The sequence below is a fragment of the Mus musculus genome, chromosome 1, assembly GCF_000001635.26.
Source record: "Mus musculus strain C57BL/6J chromosome 1, GRCm38.p6 C57BL/6J".
NCBI classification, from domain to species: domain Eukaryota; kingdom Metazoa; phylum Chordata; class Mammalia; order Rodentia; family Muridae; genus Mus; species Mus musculus.
In genome coordinates, this window is record NC_000067.6 from 166,127,899 (window position 1) to 166,148,897 (window position 20,999).

At 47.9% G+C, this 20,999-nt stretch overlaps 1 protein-coding gene across 3 annotated transcripts in view; it reads left to right on the forward strand.

The window, feature by feature from the left end:
* Positions 1-2,322: 2,322 nt before the first annotated feature.
* Positions 2,323-20,999, forward strand: part of Gpa33 (glycoprotein A33 (transmembrane)) — a 36,290-nt gene continuing 17,613 nt past the window's right edge. For 2 of the 3 annotated variants that reach the window (NM_021610.2, NM_001360926.1), the window contains exons 1-2: positions 2,323-2,706; positions 18,741-18,895. In NM_021610.2, the coding sequence (NP_067623.1) occupies positions 2,664-2,706; positions 18,741-18,895 (198 nt within the window). In that variant the 5' untranslated portion in view covers positions 2,323-2,663. The remainder of the gene's footprint in view (positions 2,707-18,740; positions 18,896-20,999) is intronic. The other variant, NM_001360925.1, reaches the window with a different exon arrangement.

Consider the following 20,999-nt stretch of genomic DNA (forward strand, 5'->3'; position numbering starts at 1 on the left):
GAGGGACAGCTGTTAACAAGAAACCTTAGCCAGTCTCTAAATTTAGCCTCTGGCCCCATAGGATGGCAGCTCTCTGGGAGGAAGGAATGCAGGCTTCACTTAACCCTTTCCCTTCCGGCTGATTCTCAGACATTGATGTTTAGCAGTGGGTTTAGAACAGGCTCATGCTGTGACACAAGGACCTAGAGAAAACCATCTCCCGCAGGAGGCTGGCTCCTCAAAGCACTTTCTGAAAATAATCCAAATCAGCACATTTGGAACGAACTTAACTTTACCTCATAGCATCTTGGAGGAAGCCTAGGAAAGGAAAATACCAATTATACAGAACAGGTTGGCCCTCAGCCAGGCATGGGGAGAACACCATGTTTTGATTAAAGAGAAGTCATGGCTTGAGACCAGCCTGACAACAAGTTGTACCTTCCCTTCATATCTCTGCCTCACCATTCATGGCCCTGGTAGTGGCCAGTTGCAACTAGGGAGTAACGTAAGAATTCGGAAGACTTGATAAACTCCAAAAGACTCATGACCCACTCTATGGTGGAACTCATGACATTCTGCCACCATCCTTGCAGTCCCCAACTGCCCACAGTTAACCCTCTCATGCTCGACGTCCTGAGAGTCCGTGCATCCTTCCTTCTACCTGCCTCCATGCTTCTGGTGGCTTCCAGTTCACCCTCTCCACAGTGACCCCTCCCCTATCCATCCATCTTTCCATCTGCCTCCACGTTTGTAAATATTTCTTAGTTACCTCCTATGCACTGGGCACTGTACCTGACTAAGTTAGTTAGACTCATAGCCCTTGTCTTCCTAGCTAGATGGAAACGTGCCCAGAGTAGTAGCCTCAGAGATTGGCTGAATGAATGAATGAGCTCACAGTTTATTAGGAGGCATTAGACAGAGACTAAATATAGCTGAAGTGTAAGAGTGGAGTTCCTGCCCTAGAAGAGACTCAGAGCGCTGCACTGAATCTCAAGAAGGAGCAAGTTCTGAGCTGCGAAGCCAGGGAAGGCTTCGTGGGAGACATGATGTAGGAGCAGGCCTTTAAAGGATAAGCTGGATAAAATATAATGGGTATAATAGTGGGGAGGGGCTGCCGAGAGAGCACAGTGCACAGTCCTGCAGCAGGAAAGAACGAGCCGCAGCCGGCTAGATGTCTAAGTAGAGACAGAACAGAGGTTACACACCCTGGAAGATAACTCTTAAAAGGGAAGGGACGTTGAAGAGTGAATCCTAGCACACCTTACAGGACAATTTAAGGAGCAGATGGACGTCCGTTCATTTCTTAAGGGCTGCAGAGTCAGCAAGAGAGCCAGAGTAGAGACCCAGCATCAGGGGGTCTGTCCTGAGTAAGATAACCTGACGACAGTGTCCAGAAACTGGAAAATCATCATATACAGTAGGAGAAGGCTAAACTGTGACTAAGCAAAGTGTAACAGGTGAAAAGCAATAAGTTTGTAAGCCAACTAAACCTGGTAGTTAGAAAAGATCACTGTACACAGGGAATTTGTAATACAAGGCAACACCTGGGAAAGCATTTATAGTAATCACTTTATCAAAAGTGAGTTTCCCAAGAACACAAAGACACTCTAGAAACCAGGAAGCCCAAGACCAATAACTATGTAGAAATATGAACAAACTTGGAAAAGGTAACACGTGGTGTGATATTATTCATTACCTATTAAGCAGAACATAGTAGTGCTGTATGTATGAATGCAAAAAAACTCTAAGGTATTTTATTAAATAAAAATATTTAAATGACATAATATCATTTGTACATATTCTATAATGTAGAGTATCTATGGCAGAGCCTGATCAGATAGCTCTCCCGGAGAGCTATTTCCTATAGATATTCTTGGCTGTACTGAAACTGACTCTGCAGACCAGGCTGACCTCAAACTCACAGAGATCTGCCTGCCTCTGCCTCCTGAGTGCTGGGATGAAAGGTGTTTCGGTTCACCTCTTACATTTATTCGAAGGTAACAAACATCTCAGTTGTTTTGGGACTGTGAGGTTTCAGGGCTCCCAGGTTACAAGACTATGGTGTTAGAAACTGAGAGGAAGAACTAAGATACATTGTCATCTTGGTTTCTTGTGTATCTGCTACTTTCCCAAGCCGGGTACCAATTCTGAACACAGGAACTTCCTGTGTCCTCCGAGACCACATTTCTGTCCCAGTGTGGGAGTCAGAGAAGAGAGGAAGGGCAAAGAAAAAGACAATGCCGGGTCTTAATGTGCCTCAGCAAGTGTGGGCAACACCCTGCTTTTACTAGCTTTCACTTCTGAGCTCGCTCCCTTTTTATTACACAGCAACAACATCCCATCAGTTATGAGAGGTCCACACCTTCTGAGAAGCACAGGACTTTGCACTCCTGCTGAAGAGGGAGAAGGCAGGAAGATGGCTGGCTCCAGGAAGGAAGAAGACTCTTGTTGGGGCCTTTCATAGAGTAGGTGGAGCAGGGGCCTCACCCCATAGGTGAGCTCACCTGCCAGTCCGTTGACTGGGTGGGGCATGTGGGCCCAGTCTGGCCCAGGTGAGCTGGAGGAGAGTCACAGGGACTACAGGCTGAACCAGGCCAGAGGCCATAGCTTTAACCAGACAGCCCAGACCTGTCCAGTGCCCTGCCAGTTCCAGACTGGGCTTGTGTCGGGAAAGGAGCCAGACCATGTTGGGGAAGGCAGGATCTGTGGTGTGGATGTTCTGTGCAAGTGAGTACGCCCCTCTGCTGCCAGCTCTGGGGAATGGGTGGGGTGTGTGACCGACTGCTGAAGCAGAGGCAGTCCTAGTGTCCCTCACTTCCCCTGGTCCCAGCAGTGCTCTGTCCCACTGAGCAGAGCTATACATTCTACTGTTTGGTGGGGGCAGTTTGTAGGCCTGGTCCTAAATCAACACAGTCCTTGTCTCCGTTAGCTCCCAAACAACCCCCAGTCCATTGTTGAAATGAGAAACTCAAAGGGTTAGACACAGTATTTGAAATTAAGGATTGCTCTCAAAAACGCCAGGGTGTGGATCTAGATAGATTTACTGCCTAGGGCAGTGGTTCTCAACCTTTCTAATGTGCTGAGCCTTTAATATAGTTCTGCATGTTGTGGTGACCCCCTAACCTTAAAATTGTCATTGTTGTTTCATAACTGCAAATTTGCTACTGTTATGACTCGTAATGTAAATATCTGTGTTTTCTGACGATCTTAAAGGACCCTGTGGGGGGGGGGGGGTAAACCATTCCATCTCCCAAGGGGTGGCGACCCACAGGTTGAGAACCATTGATCTAGGTTTTGGTTTTGGTTTTCCAGTCTTTTTAAAATTAGAAAAAGACACGACCATAAACATGTTAGCACCTATGTCACCCACAGGAAACTTAAAGAGGAAAAAATTTCCTCGATATCCTGCATAGAGCCACAAGCTGGAAAGCAGGCTTCCACAGGCCGGTGCTCCCTGTGTTCCCTGCCTGGCAGAGAACCCCTCCTCCCACCTCTCAAAGCAGCATCAGATGGGTTTGCGGCGGAATAGAAACTAAGTGTTAAATAGCAAAGCAGTTGTGTGGAGAAGGGCAGGGTGCCTGAGGGTGTCTGCATACCGGGGGTCAGGAACGCTGAGAGGAGTTTAGTTCAGAGACCCTAGTTCAGTGTCTTTGTCCAGCAGCTTGCTTCCAGGATCTGGGAACCACCGGGAGGAAGTGAGAGCTGAACAGGAAATTCAGGAGCCCCGAGGAGGCTTTGGTTAGCACACTGTTCAATACACCCTGGCAAGCCCAGAACCAACTGAGCCACCACCCGGCACATCCTCCAGGGCTCTGGGCTTCCTCTCCAGCCTGCCTCTGAACCCTTGCTTTGGAGTGAAGGACAACCTGCTAGGCAGGACAACTGCTTGATCAGTTCAAGGCTTTGAGGGACAGTTACTCTGCCTAGCGGGTTCAAGTTCTATGGGCAGGTCCATTTTTCCTGAGACAAATGCCCCTGTCCCCTTGGCTTGCCCATTCCTTCATCTGCTCGGTCCCTCATTGGGCACAAGGATTGTGTGGGTGCCTGAGGGATGGGAAGTCTGGATTTGCCAGCCTCAGCCTTCATATCTGAAAGGAGGATGCTTGCCTCAGGAGAGGGAGGCTGGAAGGACACGGCCACCCTCTCCTACTCTGCTCCAGGATTTTCTGACCCTTTCCTGAGCCAGGACTTTTCTCCATGCACATGCATGCATACATGCACACACCTGACTTGCACTCGCACATGTGCACACACACACATGCACGCACCAGTATAAAACTCTGTGTTCTTTACCCTGTTACTAACACATGTATGCATAAAAGAAGTAATACTGGCTCAGGGAAATACCAAAAACTGAGAACACAGTCACTTGCCCAGCTTAGAATGAGAAATGTCCTCAATTCTCAACTGCCTGGAGCAGGCTGGTGGCCTTCTCCTGGAGTGTGAGGCATGTGACCTCTGGGTGAACCCAGCCAGCAGGAATAGCTGAGGGGTGGGAGATGGGGGGATGAGGGTGGTGGAGTGGGAGCATGGGGTGTGTGTGTGTGTATCCTGACACACTGTTAAAGTGTGTTCTCTGCCCTCACCCTCTCCCCTGCCAGCTCTGCTCAGAACCACATGCCCACCCCACCTTTCTTTCCTCCATGACTATCTGCTCTAAGAAGAAGTCTTGGAGCCCTGGGGCAAAGGAAACCACTCTGCCAAGTGGTGGCTTCGTCATTGCCAATCCTGGGTACTGTCACAGATCAAACCGATAAGCCTCTGGGCAGTGCTCTCCCCTGGGCCTCGAGGGCAGGCATCACGTTCTGCATTGTGTGATGGGGGTGGGGGAGCTAAGAATCATGGAAAGTTCCCTTCCCTACCTGATCATGTCCATCATAGATTGTGCTGATTGTGTTTGGGAGAGAGGCACTGAGTTCACGAGATAGCCCAGGCTCACTGAACTTTGGGGAAGTGGAAGATATTATAAGGTTGTACGGAGGTGGTTTAATTTGGCACCTTAGATTTTTTTTTAGATTTATTTTACTTGAATGCATATGAATGTTTTTGCTAGCAAGCATGTATGTGAACCACATGCATACCTGATGAATCCCTGGAACTGGGGCAATGAATGGCTGTGAGCCACCATGTGAGTGCTAGGAATCTAACTTGGGTCCTCTGCAAGAGCAACTCATGCTCTTAACCTCAGAGCCACCTACCCAGCCCTAGAATTATTTTTAATGGCAAACGAGGCTGAGACAAAGACTCACTGGGTCCGAGTGCTTGCTGTGAAGACTAGAGGATCTGAGTTCAAATTCTTAGCACCCACACACCCACATTACAAAAAAAGTTGGGATAGCTATGCGTGCTGAAACTCCAGCCCTGAGGAGCAGAGACAGGCAGGACGTAATGGGAAGTCAGCCAGGCCGAGACTGGGAGCTTCAGATTCAGCACGGGATTCCGAAAAGTGAAGTCAAGAGGGATGGAGAAGATATTTAATATCCTCCTCTGGCCTCTCATCTGTGTAAACACACACACACACACACACACACACACACACACACACACGTTGGTCTGCTTTCATTATCATAGATGACATCTCTAAATAGAGTAATTGACAAAACACACTTGCCCATCAGGCAGATGCCCCGCCCATTTTAATGCTCTCACTCTGAGGACCTCTTCCCTCTGACTGGGGCACAGGCAAATCACTTCACCTCCGAGAGCTCCATGCCAAGGTTTGCAAAACCCAGAGGCTAATTTCCAATGCAGCCAGTGCCCACTGTACCTGTCACATAGTTTCTTCAGGCAAAGACCTTAGAACTGGACCCTGTGTGGAACTCTCAGTGGATGCTGGTATTATTGCTGCTATTATTAGAGTGAGCAAAGACAGGTACCAGAAGTCAATGACACACTAGTGACCCATCATCTAATAGCTCTGATCTGACCAAAATGAGCCAGGAAATGACACCGAAGTCCTTGCGGACAAGTCCCAATTATCACCCAAGCAACCAGCATGGGCCTACCTGTTCCCCTCAAAGGCTGCTAGAAAAACCCTCCAGTTTATGCACAAAATCAAGGCTCTTCCAGTCAAGAAAATTTTCAGCCACTAGATCTCCTGAAAGATGAAGAGATGTGTAAAATGGCTTCCACCAGGAAAGTTCCAGAGAGTTCATGGTCAGTTCTGCCAGGAGCCGAGACCTGACAATATAAACACAGGCATGCACTGTGCATGTGTGTGCACACACACACAATCAGACACTGACATACATGGACACACAGAGACACAAACATACAGACAAACAGATAAACACGCCGGGCGTGGAGGCGCACACCTTTAATCCCAGCACTTGGGAGGCAGAGGCAGGCAGATTTCTGAGTTTGAGGCCAGCCTGGTCTACAGCGTGAGTTCCAGGACAGCCAGGGCTATACAGAGAAACCCTGTCTCGAAAAACAAACAAACAAAAAACAGATAAACACACATGTACCCAGATATTCCCCCACAGACAGACAGACACTGACACACATAGATGCACACATACAACACACACACCACAGCCATACACAGCCACCCACTCTCACACACATACATCATGCTGACACATACACAGACACACTCAACACACACACACACATGAACACACACAGACAAACACACAACACAGACACACTCAGATATATCCCACACTCATACAGATACACACCTTTCTAGAAGTACAGCGAATTTCTTTGTTGCTTCTATGCTAAATTAGAAAAATACAGTTTTTTTGTAGAGAAATAAAGGAATCTATCGTTGCAAAGTGTCATACTAGGTGAGAAAAAAAAATTTTTTTTCTCTCTCCCCAGACATTAAAAGGTTTCAATAACCCCCTGAGTGCTGGGCCACAGAGGGATTTTAGGAAGTCTGTTTTCACGCTGCAGGTCTGTCGGGGCTGTTCTCCATGTTAGAATCTTTAGGGGCTGTCATCAGCAGACACAGTCCCCAGCGCAGCGAGTTTTTCTAAGAATGCTGCCTACCACTTGCCCCTCTGAAGTTGGCGTCACAAGCTGGGGACACCCTGGTGTCTGCTCTGTGGGGATTCAGAGTCTAAGCTCTGTACAGTTCCCTGTCCCAGGCTGGGCAGTGAGGGGGCACAGCCTCAGGCATGGATATCTATAATAGTCAAATCTGAAAGTGTCCTTGTGTCCAGGAACTCTCGACTTACAGAAGATACATTTGGGCCAGAGCCAGTAAAGTGCAAGCCAAATCCTGTCCTCCCCCTACTCAGGGCCCTGGGTACAATCCTTAAGGTCCATCTCCCACCTGATGCCAGGGCATCACTTGCTGATGCAAGGCAGAAGCCAAAGATCACAGATGAAACACAAGGCTGCCTGTCAGAGATGCAATTGGAATTACAAAGCCCCAGCTAATAGCAGTCTCAGCCCCAGTGAGGACTGGCCAGCCAAAGAGGGATGTGTTCTAAGGTGGAGAGTGGCGGGGGGTGGGGGGGTGGGGGGATGGCCGTCAACCCTGGCTCATTTGCATCCACCAGGTTCCTTCCTATTTTCTGAATCAGAATCCAGACGAACAGACTGTGTGCTTCTCAATTCTTTACATCATCTGGCTTCATCCCTGAGAGCTGCTGTCTAGTCCCTGGTTGGACGTCTTGACTCAGGGAAGCCAGCTGCTTGTATTCTTACACTCCAGTGCGCACACAGGGATCCTGGGACCTTATCAGATGCATACTGATGGAAGGTCAGGGGTGGGGGTAAGGAGTTCTGTGTTTCTAATGACCTCTCAGGTGGGGGTTGGGTAGGAAGTGGTTCAGGGACCACAGTTTGAGACATGAACCTTTCAGATTCCAGCCCAGGGCTTCATGAAACCCAGTTGTGATGTTTATTGTGATGTTGGTCACCAGAAGGCCAGTGATCCTGGCCCTGTGTATGCCCGTACCCTCGGCAGTGCCCCGTCCTGCTGATCTCTCTCTCCTTTCTGAGATGCCGAAGGTGTGGTCCAAGCCACATGCTCTTCTGCCCTCGGCTCTCTCATGCTTCTGTAGCCTCTTCCTCCTCTGCTCTTCTGTTGTCAGGGCTCCCGACACCCAGTTCTTCCAGCATCCACCTGTGACTATTTCTGCACTGAGAGCTTTCACTGTTCTTCACTCCTTTGCTAACCTCAAAGCTCCAAAACGCCTGTCTTCAACCCTACTTCTCTACAAGCTAGAGTCCCTCAAGACCAACAGACAACTTTCTAACTCATATATCTCTAAAGACTTCCAACTCACAGGCTGCAGTCCGACTCACGTGGGGGGCCTTCTAGCCTAAGTCCTCGGTGACTTCTCTTGTGCCAATATCTGATGCTCTGTCCATCTAAGAGCAGAAGGCAGAGACCTAGCAGTGACCTGCTACATTTTTCTATTGCAATTCGAAAAGCTATCTCAAATTTACCGCTTACTCAAAATTACGATGCTAATATTAGTTTGCTCACAGATCTGGAGTTGAGAGGGGTCTCATCAAGTCTGCGAGGTGCCGCTTAGCTGGGGTGGCTTTGCTGAGGGTGGAAAACTTCTTCTCGTGGTGGTACCGTCGGCAGCAGGCAATCTGGTGTTGGCTCTGGCTTTGCTCCCTGTGGCCTTCCACGGTATAGGCCTTCGCTTCCTCAAAGCCTCAGTAGGAAGCCAAGAGCAAACACCTAGAGCTAGAAAATGGTAGTGCCCAGTCCCAAACTGGAGCCCAGAGCAAATCTGCTGCACCCGGGCTGTTCAGGGAGTCATAGGCTGCAACTTAAGGGAGGGGAGAGGAGTCTTATTTCTTTCTGTTGTTGCTGTGTGTCCTAGGCTGGAACATACATCTCTGGGCCTTTGTCTCTCTGTCCCCAAATGCTGGGATCATAGATAGGTGCCACCACCCCTGGGAGATAGTTTTCTTTATTTTCACCTCTCATCCACCTACCCTCCCCACCCTTCCCTCCCTCCCCACTCCTCCCTCCCTCCCTCCTCCTTTTCTCTCTCCCTTTTTCCTTTCTTTCGTGGTTATGGAGGACCTTGTGAATGCTAACAAGTGTTCTACCACTGGACCTACGCCTTCAGCCACACCTTGATTCTTTTTTTCTTTCTTTTTGTTGCTTTTGTCCAGACAAGATTTCAATGTGTAGCCCTCAGCTATCCTGGAACTCACTCTGTAGATCATGCTGTCCTCGAATTTAAGAGATCTGTCTGCCTCTGCCTCTCAAGTGCTGGGATTAAAGGTATTTGCTATGCCTGCCGCGCCTCAAACCTTGATTCTTGATGAGAACAGTTTCAAAGAATTTTGGGCCTATCATAACTTGCCAGGTCACCGTTGATGGCTCCCGCTATCTCACCTAAAGCCAGGTCAGCCCTCTGTGCTTCTGACACTGTCTTCCACCCTTGCTTGACTCTGCTCATTTTGCTTGACCTCTTGTCGTCATGACCTCTTAGGCTTGGACTTAACTCATGCTTAAGTCAGTGGTGTGACCCTAGAGTTGCTTTATAGGGAGGAACTGGTGGGGTGGCTATAGGGAATCTGGCTGGAAGGGAGCCAAGTAGCAGGTTTGTCCAGAGCGGCCTTCATGGACCTGGTACACTGTTGGCCTTTGTGTTTTATCAGGAGTGGGGTGGGGGTGGGGAGAGAGAGAGAGAGCAAGAGCGAGAGCAAGCGCCTTTGGTCCTGTTGCTACACTCTGCCTATTTCTCCAACCTTGCCCACTTCCCACACATCTCCTCTTCTGTCTCTCTTTCTTGATGCTGCTTCCCCTCCAGCCTCTGCTGAGGACCGTGTTCCCCTCTCCTGAGGTGCTCAGTCCGTTTTCTCACTGTGTGGGTGTGGTATTGTGGGGGAGGGGGCACTTGTGACCATGGTGGTTTCACATTTGTTCTGAGATTATTTATTTATTGCCATCTGACTCACCCAGAGGACTGGCCTCTGAGCAAGCAGAACTGTGCCACTGTAGGCTTCTCCACCTCTGTCAGGGTACCTGGAGCCCTGCTGGACAGTGATAATGCATGCTCCCCTGCCCTCTTGCCTCTTTCCAGGCTACAAGCCTGCTAGCCCTGCACTGTCTCCTGTGCCTCTCCGAGCCTAGCTTTTCTAAGTTTACTCTGTCCTCTCCACAACTGACTCTTGTACCTGTCTGATGTGTGAGAGGGAAGAAGAGTGGCTGAGGTCTCTTCCTTCCCCGGTCCCTGCCCTTTAGCTGGAGTCTCTCCCCTCTACCCAGTGTAGGAATTCCGGTGTTCAGACACATGATTTACAGAGACATACTGACCTTGGAGGTGAGGGCAATGACCCTCAAGCTGTCTCACATTGGCAACGCTCAACTCCATTCCCCTGCTGTCTTCTCCCTCCCTCCCATGCGCCCAGCTCCCTCTGTCCTCAGAGCAGGCCCCTGCACAGGGCACCAGCTACTGCCCTTGGAAACGGCCTTCCCTCCCGAGATGCATCCTCTTCGCCACCCACTGACCTTTGGGCCACTTCCTTTTCTTCTGCGCTGGTGAGTCAGGCATGCCACAGACATCTGACGCGGGCAGCACAGACACGACTTTAGACAGACACTTCCGGTTAGGACAGCCGCCCAGTTCATTGGAGAAGAATAAAGTGTCACTTGGTGTCCCAAAGCTCCCTGCCCTTCACTTGCCCACCAGCTTGCTAATACGTGCCCTGCGAGGGAGTGGGTAACACACCGCGAGTGAGCTTTATCCTCCTATGACGCGATCCATTCCCGTGTTCCTGCCCCTTCCCAAGATGCTCTTCTTCTCTGTTCTCTCCTCTGTCTTCTATCTCTTCCTCTTTAGAAGCTCGTTCACTGTAACCTGGAGGCTTCCCAAGCCTCTCTATCCTGTCTGGAGGGGACTAGAGAAACCTCCAGAGTCTTTGTCTGGTTTCAGCTCCTTCATCATACTGTGTCAGGCAAGCTGCGGGACACAGTGGGTTGGTTGCTTGTGCCGCCTCCGCCTCTTGGCTTTGCAGCTGGAACAGGGCTGCTGCCCATTGCGGGGAAACTTAGACGAATGTATCCGGAGGCAAAACCCTAAACTGCCCTTTGATACCCAAAGTCCAAAGATAGCTGTTATTGATGCTGTCTTTCTGGTTTGTTGTCTTTTAGAATTCACCCTGTGTCTGTGGTCATGCGGGACTGTGGGTTGTGCAGACACAACCCCTGCACCCTTCCTCTTCCCCTTATGTCTATGAATTCAACACAGTGAATGGCATCCCTCGAGGGCGAAGTCCAATTTCACCTCCTCAATACTCTTCCCTGCTTCCCTGTTAAAACCCTCTTACTGATTCCCCTCCTCCTATCTCTCTCTTCTCACCCTTACTCCTAATACTCTATTAGGCTCCATTAGGGTACTGGTTGACAGTGACATCTACCTGCTTCTTATTAGGGATTTTGCCACAAGCCACTCAATCAACAAAGTCCTAATTAGTACCCAGCCAAGAGGCAGGCCTCTTGGGCATTGAGCCAGTGAGTGCCACTTACTAGAATAGTCTGAGACACGGGGTCCTCTTAGAGAACCCCAGCTGGTAAAAGAAGGAGCCTACACACAGACGCATGTCAACATGCGGATTATACTCAGAAAGGTAGACCAGCAAGGATTGGCTGTGGATGGGGGTGGGGTGGCAGGTGGAGGGGGTGGGGTGGGGGTGGGGTGGGAGAAGAACCTCCAGAGACTGTAGACTATGAACAAACTCTGTAAGTTCTGTTGGGCCTGGCACAGGTCTAGGGTTTTAGAAGAAATGTACTGAATTGACCCGAATTTATAGGTTCCTAAAGATCTATGTTGACCCAACAGTTCAACAAGTGTGGATAGATTTCTAAAAACCAAACTAAACCAAACCAAACCAAACCAAACCCTCCCTGTGGCTTTGGTTTCTCTGTTCTTTGTCCCCAGCACAGCACTGGGCTGCTGTACCTAGGAAGGAGGACAAACCTACCTGCCCATGGGAATTGTCCCCCCCCCCCCCTTAGAGACACACCCATCCTCCTCACCTGAAAGAGTCTGCCTGGCCCAGGCTGGTCCCTTCTGGCCTTCAGCATCTCCTCCCTGAGCAAGAATCTGTGGTTTGTCTGAGCAAATGGATTTTTCTAAGTGGCCAAGCGTTCCTGCCAGTTTCCCCAGGGCTCCCGTAATATGCTGTGTGTGCCTCAGGCAGCCAGCTCCTCGAAGCATTTCATTATCTTCCTGGGATGTATTACTTTCCACTTCACTCTCAGGAGACAGCTTGTTATCTTCTTAACAAACCTTAATTATTTACAAGCAATCATGGAGGCCTCAAGCTGGGTCTCCATACCCTAGCTCCGCAGGGGGCTTAAATGGCCTCTCATTACCACTTAGGGCTTCTTGCTGGTGGGGCTTCCCTTCTTTGGGAGGGGCTCACTTGGTCCTTTATTTTATATCCAGGAAGTTTCTCTTCCTTTAAATAGCTGTCTTTTTAATTTCTATTAATATCCATTAAAAAAAAAAAACCCGAATGGTAGCATGAATTTCCAAGTCATTGCTTAGTAGTTTGTCGTGATATGGATCCTGTCCTGGCCCTGGCCATTGACTTTTTGCATGGTGGGCAAGATCCACTGCGAGGTGTGTCCCCAGTCCCTTGTGGGCACAGTTTCTAATAACTCAGGCATAGGTCCTCCACCAAGTGTCTTGAGTTACTAACCACCCACCCTTCTGATGTGAAAGTTATGTATGACTCTGCCAGGCTGTCAAAGAACACCTTGCAGAGCTTTGCTGGAGCCTTGAGGATCTGAAGTGAAGACAACCTGAGACTGGAGAATTCTTATGGTTCTTGCTAACTCCAGGCTGGTCTGGCAGCCCTTCTGTGTGCATCCTGAGAACTGGCAGGTACTCACCTGTACCAGGTGACACAAAAGGAAACATCTGCTTTGGAGACTTAAAATTGTGGCTTGTTTCCAAACTTTTTCCACAACCTACTATGATGTAGGAAGATTTTTGTGATTCCCCCTCCCCTTGCAGATAAAAACGCTTTTTATCCCCGTCAATATGGATGTCTGCAGGGGTTAACACATCAATGTATTACAGCTGTGTTAGTCAGTCTCTGTGTAACAAAACAGCTGGAAAAAAAACCTACTTAAGCGGAGGAAAGATTTATTTTGGTTCAAGGTTTTTAATCCATTGTCTCTGGGCTCAAAATAAGGCAGAGGATCATTGTATGTACTCACCGTACTGCATCATGGCTGACCTCAGGTTCGATGACAGGATGGAGGAAGGGAGAAAAGGAGGGAAGGAGAGGGGAAACAAGACAAGAGGGTCAAGCTATCATCTCTAGAAACATGGCCTCAAGGACACGCTCTCCCACTTTCAACATTTCCTACTACCTCCCAGTAGCCCATCAAATTATGACCCTATCAATTAAGTATTCAGTCCATCAGTCATCAATGAAGTGAGAGCCCTCCTGTCCAGTACCTTCCCCAAGGTCCCACCTCTGAACATGGCTGCACTGAACACCAAGCTTTCAATGTGTGAGTCTCAGGGGGGATGTTTCAAATCTGACCCCTAATAGCAACTCTCTCTAGAGAGGGGCTTTCCTTGAGCTTTGAGGGGAAAGCAGGCAAAAGAGCAAGGAGGGGAGGGAGGAATCTTCTGGAAGCAGGAATTGTGAGGAGCTGGGGCTTTGTGGGAATTGTAAGGATGATATTAATATCAAGGACGGGGTTGGAAGCTTCTAGAAATGACTTCTTTCCTCACATTCTTGTTGAGGATTAGATGTCTCTCCAGCCTTTTTTATTTAATTCCTCAGTGGGGGTGCAAAGACCCACAAAGATGAAGGAATGAAAAAGCAGTAAGCATAAGATCAACAGGAAGGAGGAAAGGACGGGATTCATTAAGTTACGACGAAGCCAGACAGGTGTTTTATGCTGTTATGTCAAAATGGGGGAACTCTGAGTGTATCAGCAGAAAGGCTAGTTAGGGTGGATGCCCAGGAGAGTATAAAGTTCTGAAACACAGGGGTGCACCACACCTAGAATCACAGAACATGTAAGCATACCCCAGGGTACACAGTCGGTCTTTTTTTTTTTTTTTTTTTTTTTTTTTTTTTTGGGTTTTTGAGACAGGGTTTTTCTGTGTAGCCCTGGCTGTCCTGGAACTCACTCTGTAGACCTCGAACTCAGAAATCCGCCTGCCTCTGCCTCCCGAGTGCTGGGATTAAAGGCGTGCACCACCACGCCCGGCCACAGTCAGTCTTTTAAAACCCTTCTCAGATTTACAGCTAACATGCAAATTGCTCTGAGCAACAGTCAAGGGTTATTATTATTCTTTATGAGCCTTCCGTCATTTCTGTCTCTTTCCTTATAAATCCATTAACACACAACAATTATAACTCACTGTTAGAATGATTGCTAAAATTGATCTACTTTTTAGCTTCAGTCATTAGCGATTGCTCCTGCTTTCTGTTGGCTAACTTGTGATGGTGGGTGGTTGTCTCTCATGACTAAATTTTAACGAAGATGCATCTCCGAGAGCAGAATAGGAGATGACTGAGTACAAGTGGCTCAATAAAGGGAAAAGGTAAATAATGGTAGCGGTCACTCAGGGAGCTCTGATTATGAGTTGGGAGCCATTAACCAAAGGTCACACTGCTTACTCTTCACTTAACGCTCACAAGACCTGCTTTTCAACTGAGGGCTCCGCACAGGTGGCTTTAGTAAGTCACACTGGGTGGATGAAGGAATTCTAACTGTGGCATTTGTATAATAAGACTTTTGGAACCTGTGCATTTAAGCTTCCTGCTGCTTCTTAGAATGGATTCTGTGAGCTGTGTTGTGGGAACAGTGGTGAAAGAACAGGAATAACCATAGGGGTGTTTCTGACTTTAAAAAGGGGCGGGGAGCTGGGAGTGGAAAGGGGTTGAGGGGGGATGCACAGAGTCCCTGATCTAGCCAGGGCGGCCCGTTCTGATTGCCAGCCTTTACCTCTGATAAGGATGTGGGATACCCGCTACAGATGTGTAGGGTGTTCTCCGACAGCAGGTTTAGTTTCCAGGCATTCTCCAGGCCCAGTTCTCCTATAAAAATCTCAAGTTTGTTTCTCTTCTGCTGGGAAATAGTCTACGTAAAGTTTGACTAAGGTGGATTACAAGGAGGCAGAGAGATGGCTTAAACATTAAAAATGCTGTCTGCTCTCCTGTAGGACTTGAGTTCAAATCCTACCACCCACATAAGGTGGGTCACAATGGCCTGTAACTCTAGCTCAAACACCTATTCTAGCATCTGTGGGCATATATTCATGTGCACAGTACCTCTGTGACACACAGAAAGAACTAAGCGCATGCGTGAGCCTAGTCTGTGTCCATAAACCCTGACCCAGTAAGAAGGAGGCTCCATGCATTTTTATCTTGCCTTGGTAGACACATGTTAAATACTTGACCTTGGACTGAAGAAAGGATGTAAGAGTTTCATTTACAAGGAAAAATTTACAAGGAAAGGGTGGAAGACGTGGATTCTGTTGGCACTGAGTACAAATACCCTCCCCGCCATCTGCCCTGACTGTTGGGTAGAAGCCCTGGACTGTCAACCACGTCTGCATAGAACACACTGCTTAACCCCTCCGAGGTACATGTTAAGGCTTATGAAGACTGAACCTCAATTTTGTGGTCTGAAAACTAGGGATAACATCAAAGAGAGAATGGGAGTAAATGTAAAAAGACCTGTGCCATTGAGTTGTAGTTAGTGTAATGTAGGAAAGACTGATAGGAATTGGGACTTAACAACTCTGCGTGTTGGCTTGTTCTCCTTTCCCTGACTGTTGGCTTACTATCTGGCTCCTGTTCCTTAGTCATGAGTGAGTAGACAGCTGAATTTGGAAGGAATGGCTCGATGAGAGGAACTGTGCAACCTGGACTCGACCAGTGGCAGCCATTGTGACAGGCTGCTCATGTATAAGACAAGAAAGAATCCTTATTCAGGCCACGGAGAGGCCCAAGAATGGTCACCTTGAGGACAAGGCTCCAGGGAAATGGGTTCAGGCAAGAGGTGAGGTGAAGATCAATGGCAGTTGCCGTGACTACTACTAGGCACCCAGGGAACCCCCGCATATAATTGTGCTCTCTGACCAGGATGTAACCTGCAGCTGGGGCCTAGTGGGTAGAATTAGAGGCCCTTTCCAGAACCTGCCTCCTGGTGAAGGGGACCTTGTTAGTAATGACGATGAGTGTGTTTTCTGATAGCTGAAAGTGGCAGAGAGACTTCAGTTGACATGGAGGAGCATTTGGTGAGCCATGGCCACATAGGAGACAGCCCAGGCTTCAGATGCCCAGGAAGACAGTGTTGGATGATTTCAGAGTGACATCTGGTACTGGGGCACTGGTGTCTCCTGCTCCAACTATGTCAGAAATTTACAAATGCCAAGGAGAAGGCTGGCTTTTGGAGACTTTTTCCCTCACCAAGTACCCATTTCTCTGATTTCACAAAGAAGCCCCAGGAACTCTCGTCACCCAGCTCCCTTGTTGGGCAGTGCCCACTCTGTAAAGGCAGTTGGCTCTCACTGTACACCAAAGTACGAATAGCTCTGTTCCTAGGAATTTGCATTTTCAAAAGAATCTTGTGTTCTTGTTTTATTTCTGTTACTCTAACCGATATCCTGACAAAAAGCAACAAAGGAAGGGGTACAGTGCCAAGTTACACCCCATCATTTTGGAGACGTCAAGGCAGGACTCAAGGCACTAGTCACATCATCAACATTCATGAGCTAAGAGAGAATCAATGTGTTATTGCTTGCTTGTACAGCGTACCTCCTCTGCTTTTACACAGTTCGAGCCCCACCCCCACCCCCCCCAGCCTAGGGAATGGTGTCGCTCACAATGGACTTGGTCTTCCTACCTCAATGAACAATCAAGACAGTTCCTCACAGATCTACCACAGTCAAAATGGATGTAGATAATGTCTCGATGATGATTCTTCCCCAGTGATTCTAGGTTATGTCCAATTATTGACAGTTAAAACTAACCATCACACCTTGTTCATCTGACGGAGACCCATTTTTTTTTTCCGCTGTGGTGGCTTCAGATCTAGGCGACCAAAGGCCACCTTTAGCAGGATGCTTTCATTCCTTATAACACAACCTCATCACAGGACCCCTCAGAGCAAACTTTGTTCATACTGCTACCCCTAAGCCTACCAACTCATCTGTGCCTTTAGCTACATCTTGTCACAGTAGATGGACGATGTGGGGTCCTTTCTAAAGTTTCCCCCTCCTACCACCCTGCTCACTCCATTCTCTTCTGACTCATTCTTTTCAATAAACAGCCTCAAAGTATTTTTAAATCATCAAATATACCATCTGCCCCCTAAAGACACAAACCTGTCTTGGTTCTAATGCCGATTTTAGCTATACACACTTATGTCCTTCCCAGAAAGTTGTCTCCTTGTTCCTTATTCTTGCTCCATTTGCTCTTGAACCTCTTCCATTTAAGCTCCATCCTCACCTCTCCACTCCATCTGCTCATGTCAAGGTCATCTTCACATTGTCACATCCAGCTGTCAGTCTCTGGGTCCAGAGCTTCTGTATAAACAAATCATTGACTTCAGAGCAGTTGACCCCTGTCTTAGTCACTGTATTGCTGTGAAGAGACACCATGACCAAGGCAAAACCCCCGAAACAAAGCATTTAAATGGGGGCTTGCTTACAGTTTCAGAGGCTTAGTCCATTATCTTCATGGCTGGGAGCATGGTGTCATGGTATCATGCAGTCATGAGGGTAGGCACTGGAGCAATTGACAGGGGTTGGGGAGGGAAAGAGAGAGAACCTGGGCCTGGCATGGGCTTTTTGAAACCTTAAAGCCCACACCCCCAGTGACACACTTCTTCCAACAAGGCCACACCTCCCAATTTTTCTAATGCTATCAAAGAGTTCTACTCCCTGGTGACTAAATATTCAAATGTATGAGGCTATGGGGCCATTCTTATCCAAGCCATCACAGCTCCTTTCATGAGACACCTTGGCCTCTCAGAAACTTTCTCTTCATTTTCTTCTTAGCTCTCGTGTGTGTGTGTGTGTGTGTGTGTGTGTGTGTGTGTGTGTGTGTGTGTCTGTCTGTCTGTCTGTCTGTCTGTCTGTCTGTCTGCTGAGCTTGCTTACCAAGCCTTAGCCAGGACCCCAGAGTGACATCTGAAAAGGATGAGGCAAAGCATACTCTGTCACATAAGCTATCCTGGGAGCCATAGAATGTCCTCTCGCCATAATTACAGACCATCCAGATTCACAATGGTGCTAACACTAAGGAAGAAGAATGTGTGTGACTGTTTTTTTTTTTTTTCTTACAAACCTCTTTTCTGATAGTTACTTCTGATAAATAAACTGCTCCCCAGGAAGACTCTCTTTTACCTTGCATTAGTCTTGCTCATAAAGTTCTTAAGGATATGCAACTGTCCCATCACCATTTGTTAAGTAAGTGAATACACAAATCTTGGTTACAGCAGCAAGGCGTTTACCAAGAGCTCTCTGTGCTTGGGATGAGGTAAACTGCATCTCCCCAGTAACTGATGGGAACGCTGGGGCTTAGAGCAATCAGCACAGCTGAGGAGCAGACATCTGAGCTTGAAAGTCAGGTTGCCACCAAAGGCAGGTAACTTCTTCAGGACACTTCAGAGTAAGAAGACAGCAGCCCAAGGCACTTGACTTCCTCCCTGTCCTGGTCTTGGAGACTGCTGCTAGCAAGCCCTGACCAGGTTGCTGCTGTGGCAGCTTTCATACAGCCACAGAACTCCTCTGAGCATTCTTGCAGCGGTCTGAAGATAGCGCGCCATTCATTTCTCTCTTTCTTTCCAGTCTGGGTCGCTGCTGATGCTCTTACCGTGGAAACTACACAGGACATTCTTCGGGCTGCTCGAGGAAGGAGTGTCACCCTCCCGTGCACCTACAACACCTATGTTTCAGACCGAGAGGGGTTCATTCAGTGGGATAAGCTTCTCCGAAGTCAGACGGTAGGGACTCCAGGGTGAACGGAACGTCATGGGGCATGAGTGTCTCCTGAGTGTCATCTCTGGGTATCTTAAAACCTTCCCTGTATCACTTCCTCTTTCCTCTCCCCGGGTTGATGTTCAAACCCAGGGCCTTGTGATCTGATCCTGTGATCTGATTCTATTACTGAGTTGTGGACTCCATATATTATTTTAAATTTTTTATGAGAAATATATATATATACACACACATACACACAAATATCTATACACACATATATACACTTATGTGTGTGTGTATATACATATGTACATATACACATACATATGCCTATACATATACATGTATATATAATTGTTTTTTTCCTATATTTTGCTCTTGCCTAACATTTACAAAGTCCTAAAATGGATGAATAAATGAATGACTGAACGGAACTTCTGTGTTAATTTCATTAGATGTCTTACCAGTCTTCATTTTCACCTACAGTGGTGCCTACCATTTTCTCAGCATATGCTCAAACTGTCTGATAACCAGTGATTTGATAAGTGAAAAAATGTATCTCATTTGAGATCAAAAGCACATCTGTGTAACTATAAAACACAGAGCATCTGTCTGTACATTGAAGTCAAATCTTCTTCTAAAATGCTAACATGAACCACGGAGGTGGTGGAGGACACCTGAATACGGGAGGGGGGGGGGCAGGGGGTTGGAGGGTTGGGGGGTGGGTAAAGCCAGAAAGAGCTCCACTTTGATTCTAGCCCCCACACCCCCCAAAATTCTGTTTAAAATAAAATTGATTTATTCTAATGAATTTATAAACAAAGCCATCACTTGGCTAGTTTAAAATCCCAGTCCCAAACTCTACACATCTCATTGAACTTGTGTACGGTTAAGATGGTCATACAGAAAGAAGCCATGGACTTGGCTTAAGGCCTTACACTTTAACTATCAATTATATTTGTAATTTTAAAAATTATCTTAGTTAGGATTCTATTGCTCTGATAAAACACCATGACCAAAAAGAAATTTAGAGAGGAGGGGTTTATCTGGCTTACACTTCTGCACTGTAGGCCATTGTCAAAGGAAGTCAGGGCAGTGACTTAAGATAAGAACCTGGGTGTTAGAGCTGAAGCAGAGGCCATGGAGCGCTGCTTGCTGTCTGTCCTCCTGGCTTGCTCAGCTTGCTTTCTTTACAGCACCGAGGACCACCAGCCCAGGGATGGGATCACACACAGTGGGGGCCTTCCTGCATCAATCATCAGTCAGGAAAATGCACTACAGAGTTGCCTGAAGGCAAATCTTATGATGGAGGCATTTTCTCAGTTGAGAGCCTCTCTTCCCAGTGATTCTAGCTTGTGTCAAGTCGACATAAAACTGACCAGCACATTTATCCACCATATACACACACACAACACACACACACACACACACACACACACACACACACAGGAAAAATAGCTTTATAACCTCTTGCTACTGCGACTCGCCCTTGGTCTCCTTTCTTTAGTGTAACCTTTAGGGAAAGAAACTTTTAATAACGGATCTGCCAGAAAGAATCCTCAGGCCCCCAGCCATGCAGAGAGAAAGAGGCTTTAGCCTTTTCTCTGACAGAATCGTAAGACACCTGCCCCCTGGGTGACAGACCTAGCAAAGGACTCAGTCTTATCTATATGTTCTGAGGGCCCTGATGGGCCGTAGACGCCGATCCTGCAGGAACTGAAGGGCCCTACACCTCCGTCCAGATGCGTCCAGGAGGCAGGTGTAACACCTACAGCTGACTTTTCAGAGTGCCCACACAGGCTCTACAGTTGTTTATTGTCTGCTGGGAACTCTATGTCCAAAAGGACCTGAGGCAGCACCCTTGAGACCAAAAACAAATGCAGACAAAGGCATTGTTTTCCATGAGCCTTAGCAGGTGGTGTGATCAGGAAGAGAGAGAGAGATCCTGGAACAATCAGGACATCTTAGAGAAGAGGATTATGAGGTAGGAAACCCAGGCAGGGCCAGCCAAGGGTCAGGAGAGACCTGAACATCCATGGGCAGCCTAGACACCACCTCACCCTCTGCCCTGAATTAGCCAGGCGTTCTCAATGGCTTGTCTACCCTATTAGGGCTATCAGATGGGGT